The following is a 23503-nucleotide window of genomic DNA, read 5'->3' on the forward strand; positions in this document are numbered from 1 at the left end:
CAAAGCTTTCAGAGCTCTTGCTTGTGTTCCTCTTGCCCCACCGAGACCCCTATTTTCCAGCAGATCAGTTATGTAGAAGTTGAAGTGGGGAACACTGCCCTTTATACCCATGCAAGAAAGCCCCACAGCCCAACCACAACGCATTGAACTTAGTTTCCACATCTGCTTAAGGAATCTGGGCTGGAAATACTCTGTCCGCACAGACCAACAGAAGCAGGATTGCAAATTGTTCCAAAATGCCACAAAACCAGAACCACAATTCCCAGTCATTCCTTAAATAATCAGGGCAAAGCTGATCCATGATGCAACCAGAATTACTCACTTCCAAAAAAGAGCCAGAGCTCATACTTCAGTGAGAAATAAGTAGACAAGGAGAGGGTCTGCTGACCCTGCCTGGCAGGTCTGGAGAAGCCCCATGCTGGAGCAAGAAGACAAAAAGCAACAGAGGGTACACTGGGGTACAGGCAGCCCCATGGGGCAGCACAGCCCCCTGCTGCCCTACCCACTGCTGCCTTCACCTGACTCCCTTTCATCACCTCACAAGTTCGAAAGGCTGACAAAGAACTAATTACGTCCAATTAGAAGCCAGGCGATGAGCTAGTAAATTAATGCTCCTGAACCGTGCTCAGCTGGCAAGAACCTGAACTGCCTGGAGAGAGGGGGGTGGCAGCAGGAGGGATCAGTGCACACTACGGGGCACCATCCTGGCTGGCATGGTGCACTGGGAGCCCACCTATGGCCAAGCACATTGTCACCCAACACAACCCCCAGACACCCAATGCCACCCCCAGTCACCCAACCCAAATCCCAGTGACGCAGCCCCAACTTCAGGCCACTCAACCCAACTCCCGGCCACAACTGGGAGAAGCCAAAGCCCCACATGCAGCTTGCAGCCAGCTTTGTAACCTTAATCCTTCTGGCTTTTTTTTAAGGAGATATCAGCTGTTCCCCCTGTGTGAAAGCAGAAGCTAGAAACATATTCCAACATTTTCAGGACCAGATGCCTGGAACAGAAGTGTTGTGCAGAAATCAGCGCTTCGCCCCATCCTTCCTCTCCTCTTTAAAATGCTGAGGGTCCCCCTGGCAGCAGCCAATGAATGCTCCAAGATGGCAAAAAGGAGGATGGCCAGGAGCGCCAGGTTGGAGAGAAAACTGAGAACAACGAGCACTTTTATCAGGGCTACTTGGGCAAGATCTGCAGCCACAAACCTCACGTTTTTCCAAACAAGTTCCCGAGGTGGAGAGAAACAAAATGCTTATTATCAGCGTTTCATAAGCGTGATTTCTGAAAATATTTTTCCTACGGCCAAAAAAAAAAATAGAGAAAAAAAAGAGGCGCGTGCGGCGCGGGAGAGAAAGGCGCATTGTTGGTGCAGGGCAGCGGCCGTGACTGACAGCAGGAATGAATGGGAAGGCGAATGCTTGGAACGAGTCCATCAGAAAGTCCATCTGATAGCGAAACTCTCCTAAGTAAAACACACTTTTTGGGTAATGCTATCGAATCCGGAGGTGTCAGAATAGCTCGTAGAAACCAACTCCCAGAGGAGCTGTCAATATCCCGTGGCACACGGTGGTCTCTGTATCTCATTCATAATGTTTGATTTGGCCCTGGTTCCAAAACCACAAAAACATCTGTACAGAAGGAAGCGAGCGATGCAGTGAAATCATGCTGGAAACTTTTAGCATATTTCGAGTAATCTCATGGAGGAACAATGCGGGCAGATGTCACTCACTGGAAGAACACCGAGGTCGGCGGCTCACGCCAGGGCTGTGCAGATGGGGATGGGGACAGCAAAGAGGGGGACAAGAACAAGTCGGTGCTTCTTCCTTTTATCCCCACTTTTTTGGTGAACCTGGAGGAACCTCCTCGGCGCATCCTGGCATCAGTTCCACCCCTGCTACGCCAACACCCACAGGATCGCCTTCGGCTCAGCATAATGAGTTTTACTTAGCTGAAAAGATGTTCCGCTTAAAAATAAACAGATATCTTCCCCGTTCGCCAAGAGATGACACAGCTCTCTGCAGCCAAGAGCACACGGTGTGCTCTGCCGGGACAGCACCGCTGCCCTTGTGCTCTGTGACCTCTCAGAAGAGGCTTTCTCACCATTAATTAATTTATGAACGGTTTCACCCCCCTCCCCAACATGCACAACAGGTTCCATGCAAATTCTGGAGCTTTTAAATTATACTGTTAATGAAAGCAAATAAAGGCAGTTAAAAGGCAATTTGCTCAATTGGTGTTAATATTTAAGCACAGCATGCGTAAAAATGAGACGGCAGAATTCGGTTTTTCCTGCAGAAAACTTTTTAGTCCCAGTTTTCCTTCAGGAAGGATGAAATGCACCCGGGGCGCTCCGTACGCCGCTCGCTTTTGCTTTCGCAGCCCCTCAGCATCAGGTAATGAGGCTTTTTATTAAGTAGATTTTTCACATTAGGCTCATCCGTTCCTATCACGGTGAAATTCCAATCTATAAAACGAAATCAGCTCAATCATGGCGAGATTAGAACCTACGTCCTGGGGGCAGAGGGAACAGCACGCTGCCTCCCCCCACACCCAGCCCCAGCGCTGGGACTGGGGTTATTAAAAGCTTCCCTGTCACCACCTGGCACGCTCGGTCCAGGTTTGGCAAGGATGCCTCCAAGCCAGATAGAATTTCCCCAAGCTCTCTATGTCTGATAGCAGTCCCCAGTCCCACCGCTCTGCCCTTTCCGTGATGGGGTTTTGGGGTGCCCTCACGTGCTTTGCTCCCCATGCAGCACACATCCCACTGCACGTTTTACCCTCCAATCCTGTCTCTACAAATGAAACCAGACAGTGCCGATGCTTGCCCCTGCCACGGAGTCGCTGTGAAACACACAAGTCAGAGTGCAATACGTTTTGCTCTTAACCATGATTAAAGCGTTGGCACGAAGCCCCAGGCTTTGCCATTTTTACACCTTTATCTCCTCTTTGCTCCCCAAAAGGTGCACCAATGGACAGCATCCAACCGTGCACTGCCCCAAGGGCACAGAAGGGATGGGCCATCATCCTGCCCACAAGCAGCTCTACAGGTAACCAACGGGCCCAATGCCTGCTCTGTGCGGGGCAGAGGGATGCCAAAACCACAGCATTGCCCCGAGCTGGGAAACGAGAAAACACTGCCAGAGGGCTTAAGAGAAACCACAGGGTGATCCAGCACGAAAACAAGGCACAAAACCCACAGTCCTTCTTATTTCCCTTTGTAAAACACAGGGAAAGCAGAGGGGTTTGTGTTGTACAACACAAAGGCAGGCAGCTAACAAAAATGCTCACGTTTCTGGAGCGCAGCAATAAACAACAAAGTGCGGCGAGCATTTGCCTATTAATTAAGCCCGACTCCTGGAAACACCCCGCTCTCGAGTTATGACGCTTTCGCATAAATTCACTTTCAAAACAGGCGCTGCCAGTGAATAAGAACTTGATTTCTAATGGTTGGAAATATTTTGTACACTCTGCTGCTCCCTCTGTACCCCTTTGTCGGGGCCAAGGTCTCCGAGCTAAAGCGTGTACCAAAAGACCATCTGTAGCTACCGTCTTTACAGAGAAGTTTAAATAGAAGGATGAATGAACACAGGAATTAATGAATGATAAAGCCGTATGGTCTCAGTCAGCCTCCTACGCTTGTATGTGGTATTCAAACCCTCCCAGCCTTCTGCCACAAAGAGAGGTTTCTAAGCTACAAAAAAAAAGAGAGGGAAGAAAAAAAAAAAAAAAAAGGGGGTATGTGTGCGTGCAGATTTTTAAAAACAAACCCAGCAACTTGCTCCAAAGTTCCCACAAGGTTTTCCTGCCTGGATTCGTGGAAAAAAAAATAAAAAAGCACATGTTGATCCAAAGGGGAGAAAAAAAGCGGGTGTTGCAAAAAAAAAAAAAAGAAAACACCAAAAAACAAACACCCTTTGGTATCAAAAGGAGCCCAAAACATGGGGTTTGTCGGTGCCCCTGCATGCTGTGGATGTAGCAGCCCTGGGGGAGGCTGGGCAAGCTGCACTTTGGGCAGATTTCCCTTCATGTAAGGAAACCAGGTGTTCAGAAGAGAAATCATTCAGGAAGCAAAAACTGTCAAGCACGTCTCCTTGAAGAAGTCTCCCCATGAAGTCTCTGTGCTAAAGAAGATCCTTTTGGGTAAAGAGGTCTTCAGGCTACAGTGCTAATTCATGGACTCAAGGCCCCATTTTAATCATCTCAGAAGGCCAATGTGGAACTCATTAAGCAGCTGACCCGGCTCCTCGGAGCACAAGATGTTGCCAAGTGTCAGCTGCAAGAGGGGAACCACCATCAGGTCCAGCTCTGGGTGACCCAGGGCTGTCCATAAAGCAGAATTCATGGACGTGCTGCTTCAATCCAGGCTTTGCCTGGACGCGTATCCACGCGACAGCAGGAACAGCACCCAAGGAAGCAGCGCCATGGCGGAAAGGTTCTGCAGCAGTTTCAGTCCAGCAGGATGAGTCGCCTTCCCCATCGCCTGCCCTCTTGCTCCCCCTCTCCCCCCTGCCCCCAGCCCATTTGGTACACATTAAACATGTCCATTAAAAGCTAACAAACCTTAAAAGGCCCTAATGGGTATTTTAAGTGAGGGGTCGTGGCAAGGGTGTGCTCGGGAGCGCATCCATTATAAAGCAGCTCCATAAAAAAAATGTATAATAATAAAAGATACACTGCGAGCTTGGAGCAGAGGGATGCAGGCTGAGATTTCCTCCAGGAGCTCTGTGGTGGTTGGTGACTCACTGCTGAAGGTTGCATTTGCTCTGCACTATGAATGTTAACGAAACGGGGCCGACGGTTCCCTTCCTGACCACAGGAGCTTGGAAGGACACTCCCAAATCGAGAGCTGCTCCCCTGGGGGACACCGATGGACTGCAACCCATGCATTTGTCCTCCTGCATGCCCAGCACAGGGCAAAGCAGCGTCAGCATCGTGAAAACCGGTGCTGAGGCGCAAGGACTGCAATAGGGTTTCTCATCTTGCTTTCCTACCCCTCTTCCCCTCTACCCCGAGATCTTTTGTAAGCGATGCAAAAGCACTTGCTCCAGCGCTCGGGCTGCAGAAGAAAAGATGATATGGCTCATTATGCTGTTTGCGGGAGATTAAAAGGTGACATTCAGGGAAAGACAAAGAACCAGATGGAATCACCTACTGTTTGCTAAAGGGGAGCTCCTGCCAGTCCAGAAATATTAACAAGGTAAACTGAGGATCAAAAGCTCACCATCTCTCTGGTTCCTATTCAGGATCCCCTTTTGTTCCAGGGGCTGTTGGGGGGATCGCTCCTCTCTCAAATAATCTGCAGCCGCAAAGGTTAACGCGCCCACGTAAAAAGCCCGGCGCAATATTAGAATGCTACTTTTATTTTAAAAGCCATCATGTGTAAAGCATTAGCGTTTTGGAAATTGCATTCTTGAGTTAATTAAATGGACAATCTTTTATACATAAAAAGTGAAAGAAAGCAATTAAAAGCTAAACGAAGAGAAACTGCCTTTTCATAGCCGCGCCAGCGCTACCCCGCTCCCTTTGTATTAACTTCTCCCGAGCGCGCGTCTCAATGGTGCCACTGTCCAAACGCGCTGTTTATAGCACCCTTGGCGACAGTTTGAACGGTGTTTGTCTTCCTTCTAAGTTTACCTACGAGATTTAACATAACAAAAACCCTCGCTTGGGCAGCGTTTTGCAAACAAACAAGGAAGGCACGGAGCTCTGCAGCAACTCCGGGTTGTTACTGCAGACATTGAGCCCTGCCAGTCCCGGTGCTGCGTGTCTCCATGGGGTTGGGGCTGTCCCATGGGTGCCCAACGGTGCTCACATGCAGCATTGCCCTGCTCGGTATGACACAGCACATGTAAACTGTTCTATATGCATCCTATCACCACCCGCAATAACGAGCTAGATTCACTGTGCCTGTATTTACGGCTATCTAGAAGCAAATCTGTGGTTTCTTTCCTAGGGTGATAGAGATGGATAAAGTGTAACTTCCCCATAACAAATGACAGGCAACAAATTTCCATACGCTGCCTCTGTTTGCCAATATTGAAGTCTGACAGTATACCCGACTGCTTTTAACTTCATAAACACTGGCTGTGCTCCAGCTTGCCAAGGGGAAGGCAGTGGAGGAGCACAGGGCGCCGGCTGAGCATCACACAGCACAGCTCCAGAGCCGACCTTCTCCAGACCAATGCTGGGAAGCCAGCAGGGAGGGAAAGGAGCCATGCTTCCAGCTTCCCTTCTGCCAAGTGCTGTATCCGAAATGGAGCACAGTAAGGAATGGCCAGCAGCCAGGAGCTCTGCTTTTCAGGATTTTTTGATCGCTCTTACAGTGACGGGTTTGCTAAGGAATCTAACTGCATACAGAGGGTAATTGCTAGCGCTGTAAAATAGCGAGAGGGCAACAATATTTAGAGAAGGATGAGGCAGAAACCTTCCCTTCTGCAATCTCCCTAATTGCTCACAGCGATGCTAACCAAAGACCTCATTTTCTCCCTTGCAAGAAGAGCCAGAAGTCAACTTCCAGGAGCATGCAGCTCCATTCCCCCTCCTCATACCCAGGCACCCACGGGAATCATACACGCTCATTTCATAGATTTCCTACAAAGAGAGACATTTACTGCTAGCAATGGTGGGAAAACCAGCAGTCACTATCTTTACTGCAGTAAAAACCTGACCTTCAGTTTTAGGAAGGAGGTAAAGTTCACTATTGATTAGACCCACCGTAAGCTGTTTATAATTACTATTATCTCTGACTTAATCTTGTAAGAGGTCAACAGTTTTACAAAAATCTTGCAAGTCGTGCCTTTTACCTCCCAACTTCATATCTGGGTCAAAAGGTCAATTACTTCAGCTTGCTAACTTTAGATTTAAAAAAAAAAAAGAAGTGAGTCATGCAGACAGATTTCCCCTTTAATTCCTGTATTGTTCTTTCTCTCTCTGCACTTCTGGCTTTTCAAATGAATGCACCAATGAGAGCAGGGGCTCTGATTTTGTTCTACCACTGCTGCAATGGGTGATCATGGCTATTCCTCGTGGAGATGGCCATGTTGGACATTCCTCTCCCTCCAGAGGTGATTTCTCACCTGGAAGGAGCATTGTAAGAAGCATCTGGTGATGTACAGCATCCCTCCTCAAGGTTACAGCCAATCCCACATGCTGGCTCCCATCACAGAATCACAGAATCACAGAATCACAGAATCACAGAATCACAGAATCACAGAATTGTAGGGGTTGGAAGGGACCTCCAGAGATCATCGAGTCCAACCCCCCTGCCAAAGCAGGTTCCCTACACCAGGTCAATCATGCATGGCTGGACCTCTGAAGTCAACAGAAGGAATTTCCTGCACTTCCACAGTGCTGATCCCAGCCCAGAAATGTGGTAGAGGCTGAGCCTCGGCTGGATGGAAGGTGCTCATGGCACGAGGCTGTCCTGCATCAGAACCCAGGGACAGATCCTCCATGCTGCTCCCCTGCATCACTAAATATCAGCATCTCCCACAGAGCCACCTCCCTTCCCAGACGCATTACGGGAGCACTTAAAACCAAGGGCAGGGGCCAAGGAGAAGCCCTGGAGACAGCAGAGGCCGCATCCCAACCCCTCATCCCACACAGTCCAACAGCATCACTCACATTATTTTACCACTCGCCTCTCCCCCGTGACGGGAGGCAGCGGGCGGCTGTCAGACAGCCCTGTTCTGCACGTGTAACACCGCACGGAGGGAGCAAAAATCAATAGCTGCTGTTGCACCTTCTCCTGTAAGATCATGACTCTGTTTCAGGAGGATACGAGCCTCCGAAGCGCAGCCTTGGCAAACAGAACATTGCTCAACTGTTCTGCAGGCAGGTGTCATAAACAAGCAGGCACATGGCAAACATATTGATTTCCCGGACCTTATCGCGCAGCAACCAGTGCTCAGTTACCAGGCTACTTTAATATGTAATTTACTGCGAGAAGGGAGAGCGAGACTGAGGGTGTCTGAAATATTTACTGTAGAATCGACGGGAAGGTTGAATGCGTGCGGGCTGCAGGCAAACGGAGGCGAGGGGCGCATCGCAGCCATCAGTATTTCCCAACTATCCAAAAAGCCCCTCTCCACCACGACAAACTGTTTACACAGATGCTATTAATCTTCTTCTGCAACTGTTTACGCTATGAAAATATAGTAGTCTCAGCTGCCCGGGCTCTCCATCACCTTCATTTAAATTCAGATGCTTAATTTCTGTCAAAACAGAACCCACCGAAATTATTGCCATCCATTTCTCGCGCTCGGTTTGCCTTGTGATCCCACTGCCCACCCCACAAAGCAGGAAACTGTGGGAAGGTATTGGAATTTGGATGCTGTTTCTGATCTATTCCAGCCTACCTGGGAACAGCCATGAGAGCAAAGACTGAAAGCACCCTTTTTACAGATGCTGCAGTGCTCAGCTCTATCTCCACCTTCTCGCATCTCGCTCTACCAGACTGGCACTAAACTTCACCACTTCACCCTGACCTGGAGGAGCTGCTCTGCTGTGGTGTCACAGCCATCACTACCTGCACTGTATTAACCCGGATTGAAAAAACACCATCACCCATCGGGTCATGAAAGTACAGCTCTTCAGTGCTGCTGAGCAAACAGCTGAAGATAACGTAATGTGTAATGCACCAAATGCAACCCTTGCTTTCAGAGTAGTTCATGAATCCAGCATCAGGCACAAGAGATCATATAACAAGCCTGTTATAAACCTCAGCTATACCTGGCATGCATTATTACACATAGATAGGCAGATAAACATGGGACAGCCCCCACGACGTGCACCCAAAAGCACCGACTGGTCTACCAGTGTAGGGACAGAGTCAGCGCCTACAACAGGACAGCATTACTGCAAGAACGGGCTGCTGGAGGATCACACCTGCAGACAGCGACTTCCAATTCAATAAAAACACAACCGCCTACGAATAGTTGGGTATGAAAGCCAGCAGGGCTGCCTCACAGCTGCAGAGGTACAGCAGGAGGAGGAATGCTTTCCTCCATGCAACAACACTTGGGCAATCTCGCATTTAAGAGCGATTTGCAAACGCAGCGCTGGCAGATGCTTTGGTTGCACCTATTAGAGTTTGCATTTTCATAGCACAAACTTTTTAAAAATCCCTTTTATACAGTGTCTTTAAGTAGATCTTTTGGAATTTACAAGATAAATACTGGTAATTTGATTCTTATCTTCTTCAAATCCAATTCTAAGCCAATTCTGTGTAAAGGACACTAATTATAGCCTGCAGGGAAAGAAAAGGTAACCTATCAGCGAGAATACACTTGAAACATTTAAAAGGGTACGGGACATTGAAAAGTTAAATAGATTTCAAAGCTGCTCTTGCAGGAACAATAATTTGTTATGTGAGAATTCTCCTCCGCATGATTTCTCTCCCTCGTATGGGATTTTTTTGTGATCATCTCAGCGCTGCACTGAAAACAACCTCAGTCGGTTTTGCATCTAGTTTGGGAGCACTTTGTTTGCAGATCTTAAGACAGTCCCATCTCTCTGAGAGCAAAGCTAAGTACGGATAACAATAAGAACAATCAAATCTTTATGCAAAGACAGACGCATTAATTTTTCACCCCTCTTGGCACTCTTCAGAAGAATAGTCTCAAATGAGGGACTATTTTGCTTTAAAGAAAAATATGTTTCAGAGCTTCTCCTCCAGCAATATGTGCAACGTTTCAGACACACGTTTACAGCACGCTAGTTAGAAAACTGCTACCATGCAATTGCAAGGTAATGTTTTACCCTGGTTGCTCTGCAGGGAATGGCCCGCTACAATGCAAACAGACATCTTCAACCAGCCCAAGGAGGAATGCTTTGTGGTTACAACTCCATGCTCCTCTGCAGGCCTTTTTTTCCTGATGGCATTATGACAGTGAAACATTTTTGAAAGCAGAGGGCACCCCCAGGAAGAGCATTCCAAGTGCTGGGACGAATGTAAGAGGCGTTCAGGAAACATGGAGATGTGGCACACGCCGTTAGCAGATGTGGTGGTGATGGGTTGGTGGTTGGACTTGATGATCTTAGAGGTCTGTTCCAACCTTAATGATTCTGTGATGGAAAGGTCTGAGCTGATGCAGACAATAGGGCTGTACTCTGGGAGCTGAGCAGCTCTGTTGCTCCCGGTGCTGCCAGAGAGCACCCAGCCGTCGAGCACAGTGGCAGAGCTCATCAGCAACCTCTGCACAATGTTATTTGACTGTTACAGCACCTATAAAATAATAAAACCCTACTCCACAGCGCAGGTTCAGGATGTGGAATATGCTGCAGGAGGAAATAAAGGGAATGGGCCGTCCAAGCAGCACAGTGCTGGGCAGGGCTGTGGCCATAACAACAGCCCCGCAGTGACTGCACCCAGAGGTGGCAGCTCTGGGTAGCTGCCAGTGCACAAGGTCCTGTCCTGAGCCTCACAGAATCATTAGGGCTGGAAAAGGCCTCTAAGGTCATCAAGTGCAACTCCAACCCACCCCACTGTGCTCACTGTGTCCCTCAGTGCCACATCTCCATGGGCTTCTTGAACACCTCCAAGGATGGTGACTCCTCCTCCCCCCATGCATCCCTGGGCAGCCTGCTCCAGTGCCCAGCCACTCTTTGGAGAAGAAACTGTTCCTGACATCCAGCCTGAACCTCTCCTGATGCAATGTGAGGCCATCACCTCCCATCCTATCATTAAATGCCCAAATGCTCATTATCCAATCCCTCCTTTGTTCACAACTTCAGAATGTTGCAGGTAGGGATGTTCTCAGTCTGACATTACAGCATTTTCAGTGAGCTGCGCCCAGTGCGTGGCCAACCCCAATGCAACCCTGCAGCTGCTCCTGCAGCTCACAAAGCAGGCTCTTCTTTTTTCTTTTTTTTTTTTCCCCCCCCAAAATCATGTATGCAAACATTTCCTATTTCTCTGCTTCCATGATTCAGTAATTCAAGCTTAAGCAATAAGAAGTGCAGTAATCCACATATTTGTGTGAAATAATAGTAAATTCATGCCTTCAATGGCTTTGGAGTGCTATGCTATTAAGACATTTTCCTTTTCTCACATTGAAGGCAAAATACAGTTATTTCAAAACGGTGAAAGAATCAGCTCATTAGTTAATAACGAGGAAAATAAATCCTACCAAGGGAGAGTGCAGTGGATGGAGAATAATGCAGGAACTGAGTCGACATGCAGAAAGAAGAGAAAAACCAACCCATGCACAACATGTTGCTGCTTTCTGCCTGTAAAATATCTGAATCCAACAGGAGGGTGGGGGGGGGGAGGGTGGAAACAGGCACAGTTCAGCCTTTGGTTTGGTCCTTTTCAATACAGCTCCATCACAGCATAACAGGCGCCTTGCAAAGGCAAATTTATTTAGATGGTGAGGAGATGCCAGCGCAGCCTGGGTTTATCACAGAGCTAATGGATGGAAAAGCAGCCAAAAAAGACAACACCGTGCCAATGGCTCATCAAGAAGAGAACCCAAACCCCCTGGCACTGAACATCGGTCCTTGTCTGCTTGCTCCCGGTTTCATGCAGGGGATTGAGCACCGAAGATGCAAAAAAAACCCCAAACCCCAACATTCACAGCCTGAACATTCGAGAAATTTCAGCAAACCAGACCAAAAAGCACAACACAATGACCCGTGAGACCTGTGCTACACACAGCGCTGTGTGGGGCTTTTTTTGTTGTTTTCTTGCGTTGTAATTCTGGCAGGAAGAAAGTCTCCATTACTCACTTTAGGTCAGTGATTCTTATCAGTCCCCACCAACTGCATTTGTGGGCAGCACCGAACATCCAAGCAAACGAAGGGGGGTGGGAGGGAGGAGAGAAAAACAAACTGCGTTCGCCTCTTGTCCTTGGCCTGCACTACCTGACCACTGTCACGAGGCGAGCAGACGGGCTGCGGTGCATTCATACCTGTGGCCACACAATGAGGCACTGTGTGTGCTTTTGATGACCCCCTCCCCAACACACGTATCACTATCAGGAAGCTGGCCATGGCTTCTGTTCACTTAGCAACAAAGGGTGCTAATTAGGGAGCTGCTTTCCACCTCGAGCGGGTGGAGGATGCTGCCTGTGGCGGGGCTGGATAGGGACACTGGTGCTGGGATGGAGATGTTGGTACCATGATGCTGATAGCCCTACCCTGACCATACACTGAACCCAGTGCTCTGAGCTGCCCGGCTCTTCTCTTTTGCTGTCTTCTCCTGTTTTTGTTGGATGAATCCCTTCTGGAATCATGAGGTCGGGCTTCATCCTGTGCAAAGCAGTGGCAGCGCAGCCCCCTTCCCATGCACATCCCAGCACCTGCTCTGGGGCAGCCCATCTCAGCTCCTACCCCAATAAATAATGCATCGGCCAGCCCTAATTAACACAAGGGAAGGATGATATACATTTCTTCGTTGCTTTAAGTTACATTTGGTTAGACACTGAGGGAAGAGCTGCCTCTAGCTAAAGGGTCAGATAAGCCAGAAATCAATACCAGCGACTGCCTCTGCATCCTTAAATCTCACACCCCATGCTGCCAGCACAGTGCTGGGGAGCTGAGGGTGCCCCACTTCCCACAGGGCCCTCCACCCCCAAAATGCAAAAAAAAGCCTTAAAACTACTGAAAAACTGCCTGTCACCCGAGTTCAAATGAACCAAAATGCCTGAGGACAGCAAGATGAAATAAGATAATGCCCTCCAACTTTGCCCTACAAGAAGAGACAAAGCCCCCCACATAGGCTCCTGCTTAAAAATAACAGCGAGTTATCACTTTTTTCTCCCAGTGAGAAAGTCCTGGGATTAAATTTTTCCCCTTAAAGATCCCTCTGGAGGGAATCAGGGCTCCTGCCGACTGACCCGCAGCCAAGAGATGGCCACAGGTGGATGTGCCCAAAGATGCTCTGCATGCCAAAAGCCCCCCAGCAGCCACACGGCCCCTCTCCTTCGCAGAAGCGCTGTCACCACTTTGGATATTTTCTAAGAAAAAGGAGGAAGGAAGAAAGAAAAGAGGAAGTCACTCTGTTACTGGTAAAAAAATACATATATATTAAAAACAAAACAAAACCAAAAAAAAAAAAAAAAAAAAAAAAAAGCCGAATAAGAAAGTAAAGAAAGATTTGGTTCTGAGCCCTTCATCTTTTCACAGAAAGAGGCCCCATGGTTGGAGGACGTGCTCTGTGCCCACTGCCCACAGCCCAGAGCACAGCCCAGCCCCAGCGCTGCGCCGCTGCATGGCTCTCCCACGCACAGCCCCGCTGCTGCACAGCACTCAGCGACCGCAGCCCGTGCCCAGCCTGAGATAAAGCACCCGGCCCCACTGCCAGCTGCAGCTCAGCCCCACGGAGCGATCCCAGAGATGGGGGTTTGTGGCACAGCTTTGCTTCAAGGCGCAGCTTGATTTGAGTGTCACCTTCTGATGCTGACAGCGGATACTGAAAGCGGGGTGACAGTGAAAGCGTGAGGTTTGCAGAGCGAGGTCTGCTGCCAGAGATCACAGAATCGTTCAGGTTGGAGAAGACCTCTCAGATCCTCCAAGCCCATCCCACCGTGCCCACTGACCACATCTCTCAGTGCCACATCCCACGGTTCTGCAACACCTCCAAGGACAGACCTCTCCAGCTCCCTGGGCAGCTGTGCCAACGGTTGCTCTTTTGGAAAAGAAACGTTTCCTAACATCCAACCTGAATCTCCTGTGGTACAGCTTAAGGCCATCACCTCCCAGCACTGTATTCCCATTAAGACAGCGGGGCTCACATTCACCCCAGACTAGAGCAGCCATGAAGAGCAAGGCAGGGCTCCCAACACCACCACCTTCCACACCACTCAAAGCCCCATCAAACCCATGGGAACCTCAGACCTGCTAACCGAAAAACCAACAGGATGGAGTGAAATCTGGAAATGCCTTAGCTGTTCCGAAAGCCTTTTGCTCTCGTGTGTGTGCACTTCCAAGAAGCCCAGGTGGGTTTTGTTGCATCTGTTTTAACATGTATTACGTGCTGTGGTTAAATCTAATTTCTTAGATTCACAGTATTCGTGGGTTTACCCTGAACACTCCAAAATTAGTACAACCTGCCTTTAAATACCATAATAAAAAGCACATAGTAAGCACTTAGCCTTTATTTATGTCATCAATGGTTTCAAGGAGGATGAATCACACTTCCTCCTTAACACTCCTTTCTAATATCATTTACTATAAATAATGCACAGAGAAAAGAAGGAGGGATGGTGACAGAGGGCAAAGTGCACTGAGCTCACTGCCAGCACGCTGTCCCCAAACTTGGTGGCACAAAATCACTTTGGACCTGCAAGGAGAGTGCGTCCGCTGTACAGCACATCAACAGAAACCTTAAAACAAGATCAAGTGCTAAGCGATGGTTCTGTAGTTTTGCACATGTGTGCATAAATACACATACATGGGTGTGTATATATATATATACACATAGATAGATGGGTGTATGGAAATATACACACACATATAGAGATATGCTTACACAGATACACATGCAAGCAAAAGCTGAATTACATCACATGTCTAAAAATGACCAGAGAAATGACTTTAAAAGCAAACACTGGCTCCAGCTTATTTCTTCGCTTTCCGTCCTTCTTGGTAAGCAGGTAATGGAAATGCTCTGGTGTTTGGGGTTTCGGGCTTTTTTAGTTTCTTTTCGTGTTTTTTTGTTTTTTTTTTTTTTTCCACTTGTTCCATTTCTGACTGCTTTATAGGTCACCCAGAGGTTCCTACCACGGCACAGCACCACGTCCCCTCTGTGTGCTGCTGGATGTGCACCCTGAGCCCCCCCCAGCCCTGGGCACCACGTGGGCACCCCACACTGACCCCTATGAGCAGAGCACGGGGTTATCAGCTCACTGATGCACCCAGATAACCACCACCCCTATGCTGACACAGGTAACACAGCCCTGCGTTCAACAGGGATTTACCACAAGCAGCTCGAGTTGCAACTGAATTATGCCCCTCTTGCTTAAATAGAGAAATATTTCCTAAATTACATATTGCCAGCTTGTTTATTAAACAACATGCCAACAAAAACAGCGACAAGATTACGAAAGTCAATGGAAAACTCAACTAGCACAGTGGGGCACGCATCCAGCCGTAATCTACTTAAAATCAGTTAAGAACACTACAGTGAAAATGATGGAGGCTGCGCTGGCTGCCATCCAGAGCACGAACACCATCGGTCCTACCACCCCAAATAGGGTTGGGTGCTGAGCAAAGTGCCCCAGCACTTCCCTCCGGTTGGAAAACGGATGGAAAGAAGGAAAAAAAAAACCACCTTTATCCGTGAACAACTGGTGGTCAAGCAGCAGCTGTTATCCCTGTAAAGGTATCTCTGCACACGAGCTGCGGAAGTGATCCGAAACGCTGCCAGTGCAAACTGGTGCTCCAAAATGATAACGGCTGTTTCAGAATCACTGCGGTGCAGATAAAGAATTATCTGGAGCCAATAACCAGGCGGCACTTCTGTGTGCCCCCCAGCAGTGCTTTACGATCAGGCTGAGGGCTCAGAACAGAAATCGGTGTCACAGAGGGATGGAAAGTCCTCGAGCTCACGAGCCCAAATTCGTGGTCCCCAACCTTCCCCACTGCCTTATTTGCATTGACTCATCGCAACGATGCAGAAAGCTCTCTCTGTTCCTCGGATGACACAAATCTCTTCTGTCTTAATTTCTGCTACATGCCACGCTCTGGGCGCCCATTGCACGGACATTTCTCAATTCCTAATCTTCACCGTAGCCAGAGAGGAAGCAAATCTCTGAACAGACAGCACAACCGGCCACGTGTGTCCTTCAAACAAACAGTAGAGCTGTGCAAAATGGAGCCATCCCATGGAGTGCAAACTCTCTTGGGCCATGCAACCCCAAAAATACAACAGCTGCCCAAAGCCACGCAGGGCAGCGGGACGGCGGTGGGCTTTGTTGCAAAGGAAAGGGTTGGAGGAGAGGGGACAGACCCCATCCCGAGCATCTGGACACCGCCTCGCTGCTAAGGTGATGCCAAATGAAGAATTAAACCCACTATAAAGCACTTAGCTGCCTAACACAGGCCGGAGAGGGGAAAAAAAATTGCAAGAAGAATGACACAATCCAGGGCTGCCCAGAAAGAAAGAATGAATGGAATAGGCTAATTTACACAGGAAGTGAGCACTTACCAGACCCTTCATCCTAACACACAAAACCCTCTGCCATATCTGGAAGCAATTACACCCAGTTAACATGATCTGCCTGCCACTAAAATTAACTGCAAACAGAAATATTTTTCACTTTTGCAACAGGAGATGCCATGGCCCCGTGTTTGGCTGCCGGGAAATATTTAGTAATTACTCATTTAAAGTCTCTCTTGAAGCTGTCAAGGGGAGAGGGGGGGAAAAGTAAAAAGAAAATTCATGCTAATTATGAGCAAAAAAGAAAACGCAGATCTTCTTACCATGCAGATATGGGCAGCAGTGTTAGGGAACGGGCAGCATCGCGGCACGGCACAGAAGGCTGCACAGAGAGCCTGCTGCAAACCTGTGCTTCTCGCAGCACTTCCATACATTGAGGGGAAAAAAAACAACCCAACAACAAAAAAGATTTGCCGGTGTCACCCTGAAACAGTGCATTCCCTGCGAGAGGGATCCTGCATGCAGCCAATAAATGCCATTTTAACAAACTGCGCTTTGCGAATGATAACAAGAAGTGAAAACTCTGCAACGCTTGCATGCCGCCGCGTGCTGCCCCACGCAGGTGCTGCCACACCAGCCAGCCAGGAGAGCTGCTGCCCGTTGCTGGGCAAGGGGAAAAAAACATCGTGGTGTTTTCTGAGGGCAGCTGCAGAGCTCTGCTTGCAGAGGCGCCGCCATCCACCACCAAGATGCGCGATAATCGACCGCCCAGCGCTGAAGCCAAAGCGAGCCGCTCCCCCTCCGCGCTCCAAGCACTGCATGGAAATGGTTAAGTCCCCCACCGAATAAATCAAAAGTTCAAGGCTGCAACATACCACAACGTATTCCCTCTCTCCTTATGACAAGAACCAGAGAAAGCCCGAAATCCCAAGCATCCTGCGCGGGGTCTCGGCTGGCACTCACAGGTTACACGCTTGGGGTCAGCGCCGCGGACCTCGGCTGCAACATTCATTTCCTGAGCAGGGCAGGTCCCCCTGCCCATAAAGCTAATAAGAGCTTCCTCGCATGGCAGCCCTGCACTGACAGAGCTACTTGTCAGCGGCCACGCAGTGGGGGAACGCTGGTTTCCATTAGGCGGTTATGATGCCAGGTGCCACTAATAAGGCCCATCAGCGAGAAACAAGAGCTGCCAAGTTGTCTTCGAACTCTGGAAATAATCACGGGCAGAGTTTGGGGGCTGCCTTTTTGTTATTTATTCTTTTTCTTCCCCCCCCCTTCTCTTTTTTTTTTTTTTTAAAAGTTTCGATTGCAGCCGACTTCAGCGGAACATAAATCACCGAATGCTTAAAATGAAATAAAAAACAACTACTGTACCCGGCTACCAAAATTAACACTAATAACATCTCACAAAGCACTTGGGATCTGATTTATCACGTTTATTGCTTTAATGGTATACTGCATCTGTTTCTCACTGTGACATGTTGAGCGGTGCCAACGTGCCTAATGGCATTAGTATTACAATGCTCAGCTAATCCACTCGAAGACAAATGGAGGTGAGGTTGGCAAGCAAAGAGCCAAAAGCAGCAATATTTCCCTACGCAGCCACTTAAGATTTGCTTCGGCACTGCTGCAGACAGAGCTGCTGGAGGTGTCCCAGTGCACGCAGTGACAAGCAGCAGCCAATGGGTCCATTCAAACCCAGGGCTTTGTTAGGGACCCGCGGTTTGTTCCACTTGGCTGCACCGCATCAAGGAGCGCAGGGATCGCATGGAGAGGCTCGAGTGTTCTGGGGAGCCAGCGGAGCCCAGTTGGCAAGGCAGTGGGCAAGCAGATCTGCTGCTCCTCTGTGCTGCACAAGCATGAAATAGAGCAAAGGTTCGGGGTTCCAGGTGACAGGGCAAACCTAACCTTAAAATCATCCACCAGAGCACGCTCAATCGTGGCACCTTCCAACCCGTGCAAAAATCAGATGTGGGAATTTGAAGAGAGGTTTCCCAAGGTATGCACTGACATGGATTTAGGGGCAGAGGAGCAGGCAAAACAGCCAAAACAGCAACAATGGAAATCGTGGTGCTGGTTATGATTTGCCTTGGACAACACTGGCACAAAGAACTTTCATTTTCCAGCTGGGCATCTCCATGTCACAGAGGGACATGTGGACAACACTGCCAGCACACAGCTCTGCTCGGGGTCGCCCCGAAGGACCACACTGTGGGTTTGGATGCTCTGCCCTTCAAACCCTTTCCCTGCAGAATGGAAGGATGATGCACTGAAGGAAAAAGGGAGAACTGTGCCACTCACAGACACCACTGAATCACATCTCCCTGACAGCTTTCTCTGCTGCTTTCGATGTGAATATATATATATATATATATGAAACATTCATTTTATAAAGTCTGAACGCATTTAACCTCACGATGACAAACTGCTCTGGATTCAGGCAGCTGCTCAGCACAGCCCTGCAGAAGCGGAGATTTTTCTTCATACAAACAAACCGGAAAAGGGCCACTGAACTACAGCTTTTTGGTCTGCAATTAGAAGCAGCAATCAATACTAACATTAGATTAAGTTTGAACTTTGTTGATCCTAGAAGGAAATCTTTTATTAAAAAAAAAAAAAAAAAAAGGAAAAAAAAATTCAAGAGTCACCAACTCAATACGCACTCAATTAGTCAAAATCATAAGCTTGGTCAACAGGGAAAACGGATCGCAAAGCGGCCGACAGCCATCCAAAAGGCACAGGGTGGCTGTGGGGCTGCTCCTGGGGTTTGGGGACCCTATGAGGACCTGCACCCCTGGGTGTTCTCTGAGCAGAACACCCAAACCAGGGCCTGGGGGAAGCACCATGGTCTTTTTTTCCCCCCACGTGCACATATTTCCCATAGGAGGCAGGGGCAGCGCTCAGAAGGTTCTCAGACTCTAAACATATATATTTATAAGCATCTAGGCATGTGTGCGTGTAAACAAACATACACACCATATGCAGTCACTCATGTAACATAAACAGACACTGTACATGTTGGGATGCTCTTGGCTCATTAAGTGCTCTCCGTGCAGAGCACTTTGGTCTCTCCTCTCCCTGCCAGGACTCCAGCACACAAAAGCCACCGAACCAAGAGCTCAGGCAGTGCCAACAGCGCTGGAAGTGCTGTATCTGCCCATCAATCCAACACCTTGAAAGCACAGGACTGGAACAAACGGATGGGCAGACCGGCACTCATCCAGCAGGAGACAGAGCAGCGGGCATCCAACTGCAGCCTGCAACACAGCTGGGGACAGGGCTGCTTCTGTGTGCCCAGGGCAGGGTTAAAAGCAAAACCACACCAACAGGCGCCCAGCAGAAAGAGGTCACCTAAAGCAGCGGCTCCGTGGTGACACCGCTGTCACTCGGCACACCCTGGGAGCAAAGCAGCAGCACGGTGCAGCTGCCACCACCTGCACAACTGCTCCAGCAGAGAGTTATAGATCCCAGCGTAGCGTGGATGCTGTTTAACAGCTCCATAAATACAATGGGATCCCACAAATCCTCTCGAAATGGTAATTTTCACCACGTATCAGAAAGCAAACACTATAAAAAAGCCACATGAAACCTTGTCTATGCACAAACTGCCTTGGATTTCGAGTTTTTTTTTTTCCCCTCCTCTTTTAAAGTTCATTTGACTGTTGCCCAACACCTTTCAACACAGACCATCTTACAAATCAGTTTAAAAACGGCTCAAAGGATTTGGCTAACTCTGAAAAGTTTACCAGCACGCAGTGACTGCACACAGCCATGGCCTCAAAGTAGGAGCGCACCAAGTTCGGCACTGCCTCAAACCATCCTTCTGGGGCTGTGCTTTTAGCGAACGCTGCTCTGCTGTGTGATCAGCCCCAAACCTCAGCAGAACACAAGGTACAGCGCGGAGCAGCAGCAGCAGCCCTGGCACAAGATCAGGATTATGAACCGGTTCCAGCATCGGTCACTGCTCTGCGCTCAGGGAGAAGGGAAGGTGCTGGTGAGCGTGGCAGAAGCCACGTTAAAATTCTCACTGAGCATTCACTGCAGCTCTCCCTTGGTGACGTTCAGCCTGCATCACCCTACGGCAAGCACGGCTGGATCCTCGTCCAAGCGAAAAGCTTTAGGCAGGCATCATCTGCCCCTCGCATGCACGCACACAGACCCCAGCTCTCCCACTTACAATGCAGGGGAACAAAGCAGAACCCTGCTGCACGAGTGCACAAAGCAGGAGGGACCCTCCGGGGCAGGGGGATGGCTGTCAGCACTGCACGGCGAGCCACGAAGCACCACCAGCTCACGGAGCTCCGCAGGGCTGAACGCTGCAGCACCAGAGTTGCAGCTGCTGCTGCTCTCACGGGGATCACCTGCACGGCCACGACCACACGGGCTGGAGCAGCCCCTGCTAGCAGCACCCTCACTGTCCCTGCGTGTGCACGACGTTGTGAGCATCGGGACTAATTAACTTGTTGATTCATTAATATTTGGAGATGATGCTCAGTTCGGGCACTTTGGGGATGCTGCGAGGAACTCTGGCAGTGTGTATCTGATAGCAGCATGCATCTGATAGCAGCACGCACCGGGAGCAGCCAGCACAGTCCCACAGGCACCGAGCACCATGGTATCCCCCGGAGCACACCCACCCCCAGCCGCCCCCTCTAGAGGATAAAAGCTGGACCTGGTGATAAAGCAATCCCAGCCTGACCTGCATGTTACTTTGGGCAAAGTGCAAATATTTCCTAAACCGTGCGACTGAGCAACACCACCAAGCTGGTGTTAAACTACAGGAGCGGCGAGCCGTGCAACGCAGCAATCCCAAACGTCATCCGGGCAGTAGGATAAGAGCACGCAGCAGGTCTCTATCTCCCCTGCAGAAACAAACCCTGCAGAGCATTGGGCACTCACACCAGGGTCAGGGGCTCAGCACAGGGTGGGAGGATCTGCAGAGCACGGAATCTGCAGCACAGATCCCTAAACTCAAACGGCAGCGACCGTATGGGGCTCTGCAGACAGCAGCCAGGGAAACCAGCGGGGTTTGTGCTAGCAAGAAACACCTACAACATCTCGAGCCTCCTCTGAGCTATCACCCCACCCAACACTCGCTGAAAGGAAGCTTCTGGCACAGCTGCCAGCCTTGAGAAAGTTAAGGTAGTTCTCCCTCTGTATGAGGCTGGAAGAGCGCACGCTGCTCCACATCCCAATTTTGGGCTCGCAGCATGGATTTGATGCTAAGCTGTTAGCACACCCAGTCAGAAATCAAAACCCACTACCAAGATCACGCCCAAGCGTCACATTCGCTTTGAGAGCAAAATACAACAACAAACAGAGGAAAAGACCTCGGCAACAGCAAAACAAGCAACCGAAGGCGCGCGTGGAGCCGGACGCAGCGAGGACTCACCGGTGCTGTTCGACGGTCTCGTTGTCCGGGAGCTCTGCCCCACACACACTGCACTGCTCGCCCACGGCTCTGCTCTCCGTTTTCATGCCGGCTGCCAACTCCCCGAGCTTACTGAACAGCTCCCTCTGAATAAAGCCCTGGGGCAGGAGCCCTCCATAAGCGCTGAAGTCCATGGACACGGCCAGGGCTGGCTGCATGTGAAGAGTGGATGTCATGGAGGGCGGCATGCTGAGCACAGAGTCACTTTTGTGGTTAGGGAGCACGGAGTAGACACCCAAAGGCTTCTCGCTCACAGCCGCGGACTGCTCCGGCCCCACCAGCATCCCCTGGGTGGCCTCGGGAGGCTGCTCTGCGCTCTCATCGCGGACGTAGTGCAGTTCGCGGGCACTTGTGATAACACTGCTGCGGGTTGGGGTGCCGGGGTCTTCCTTGCTCTTGTCATCAGATTTCTCCCCACTGGAAGCACCCGACTCCACTGGCCGTGGGCTCTCGTGGCTGGAGGCATCTTCCACCTGCATCACTTCGGTTTTGACTTCACTGGGGCCGGGGTGGCGGCCGGCAGCGTGCGGCTCCTCGGGGACGTTGTGCTGCAGGGCACCCTGCAGCAGTGACTGCCCGATGCTCATCAGGCTGTCCACCGCTGCCTTGGTGGGGCTCATGGCGGAGAGGCCAAAGGATGTGGAGACTGAGGGGCTCTGCTCCACCACAGTGCCTGGCCCGCTCTGCCCAGCCGTGCTGGCGTAGCCGCTCTCCTCGCTGGAATGCTTGGAGATGAAGAGCCCCTTGATGTACCTCGATTTCCTGTCCTCCTCTTCATCGGCACCTCCATCCGTCATTGTGACTTCGGCATCGTTGTCATCAGATGCCTGGATGGTCTCCAAGATCTTCAGGCACTGCTCTTCTAGATACTCTATTTCTAGGATCTCAGCTGCGTAGAGCAGGTCATCCAAGTCTTCAACCTTTGCCTGGAGGGTGGCCGTGTAAGCATACTCCAGAATCTGCTGGAAAGTCTTTGGTGAAAGGAAGTCCAGGGTGTAATGCTGACTGTTGCGGTGGAAGAGGATCTCAAACATTTTACTAGTGCAAGCTAACACCGTCCTGTGAGCGTGGAACTCCTGGCTGTCCACCATGATGACCACGTCGCACAGCGTCCCCGCCAGGCGCATCTGGTTGGCTTTGTGCAGCAGCCCCGTGGGGTGGCAGGGGTTCTGGAGCTGTATCATGCCCATCTTAGTCAAATCCATAGCGCTCCCGAGGTTCACTCATTAGGGTGCTTTACCGTCGCTCAAATCTGGGACTAGCTTTGTGTGCCGACTATCTGCGAAAACAAAAGACAGAGGGGGGGAAGAGGAGAAAAAAAAAAAAAAAAAAAAAAAAAGAGGAGGGACGGGGGAGGAGAGAAGGAGAGGGTGGTTAGCCGGAGCTCGGCGGCGGCGAGTCACGATGCTCTGAAAAGTTTGTGCGCTCGGCTCGGGGCCGGCATCCGCAGCGCTCCGGCGCTCTGAGAACTGCGGTCCCGCCGGCTGCTGCTCGGGAAGGAGAGCGGCAGCCGTAGGAGCGCATCGCCGCGCATCGCTCGGTGCGCGGAGCCTGCGAGCACGCCCAGCTGGGCACGGCACGGCAGCGGCAGGCAGCGGCGGCCGCCCCGTCCCGCCCGCAGGGCTCGGACCCGGCGCGGCGCTCATCAGGTGTAGATCGAGAGCCGCCGCGCCCAGCGCAGCTCCGCGCCCAGAGGCAGCGGAGAGCCGCCAGAGCCGCAACCGCGCATCGCTGCGGGGCGAGGAGGGGGGAAAAGAGGAGGAGAAGGACGAGAAGGAAGAAGAAGAGGACGGCAGCCCCGCGCCCGCCCGCCCGCTGCCCGCACTCACGGCGGCCGGCGGCTGCTCCGGCAGTTCGCACTGCCCGCTCTCATCGCCGCCGCCGCCGCTCGCCGCGCCGCGCAGCAAATCACCGCGGCGCCGGCCCACGGGCCGCCCCGCGCCCACGTCAGGCCGCCCCCACCCCCGAC

General features: G+C 50.5%; 1 protein-coding gene across 2 annotated transcripts in view; it reads right to left on the reverse strand.

The window, feature by feature from the left end:
* ZBTB16 (zinc finger and BTB domain containing 16) overlaps positions 1 to 23428 on the reverse strand; it is a 72066-nt gene extending 48638 nt beyond the window's left edge. Inside the window, exons 1-2 of one of the 2 annotated variants that reach the window (XM_042882337.1) lie at positions 23364 to 23428; positions 21496 to 22809 (exon numbers count right to left, since the gene is read on the reverse strand). In XM_042882337.1, coding sequence (XP_042738271.1) covers positions 21496 to 22739 — 1244 coding nt within the window. In that variant the 5' untranslated portion in view covers positions 22740 to 22809; positions 23364 to 23428. Of the gene's footprint in view, positions 1 to 21495; positions 22814 to 23363 lie in introns of both variants that reach the window. The other variant, XM_042882336.1, reaches the window with a different exon arrangement.
* Positions 23429 to 23503: the final 75 nt, after the last annotated feature.

The sequence above is a fragment of the Lagopus leucura genome, unplaced genomic scaffold (assembly GCF_019238085.1).
Source record: "Lagopus leucura isolate 7727_CA_CO unplaced genomic scaffold, USGS_WTPT01 Super-Scaffold_100034, whole genome shotgun sequence".
NCBI classification, from domain to species: Eukaryota; Metazoa; Chordata; class Aves; order Galliformes; family Phasianidae; genus Lagopus; species Lagopus leucura.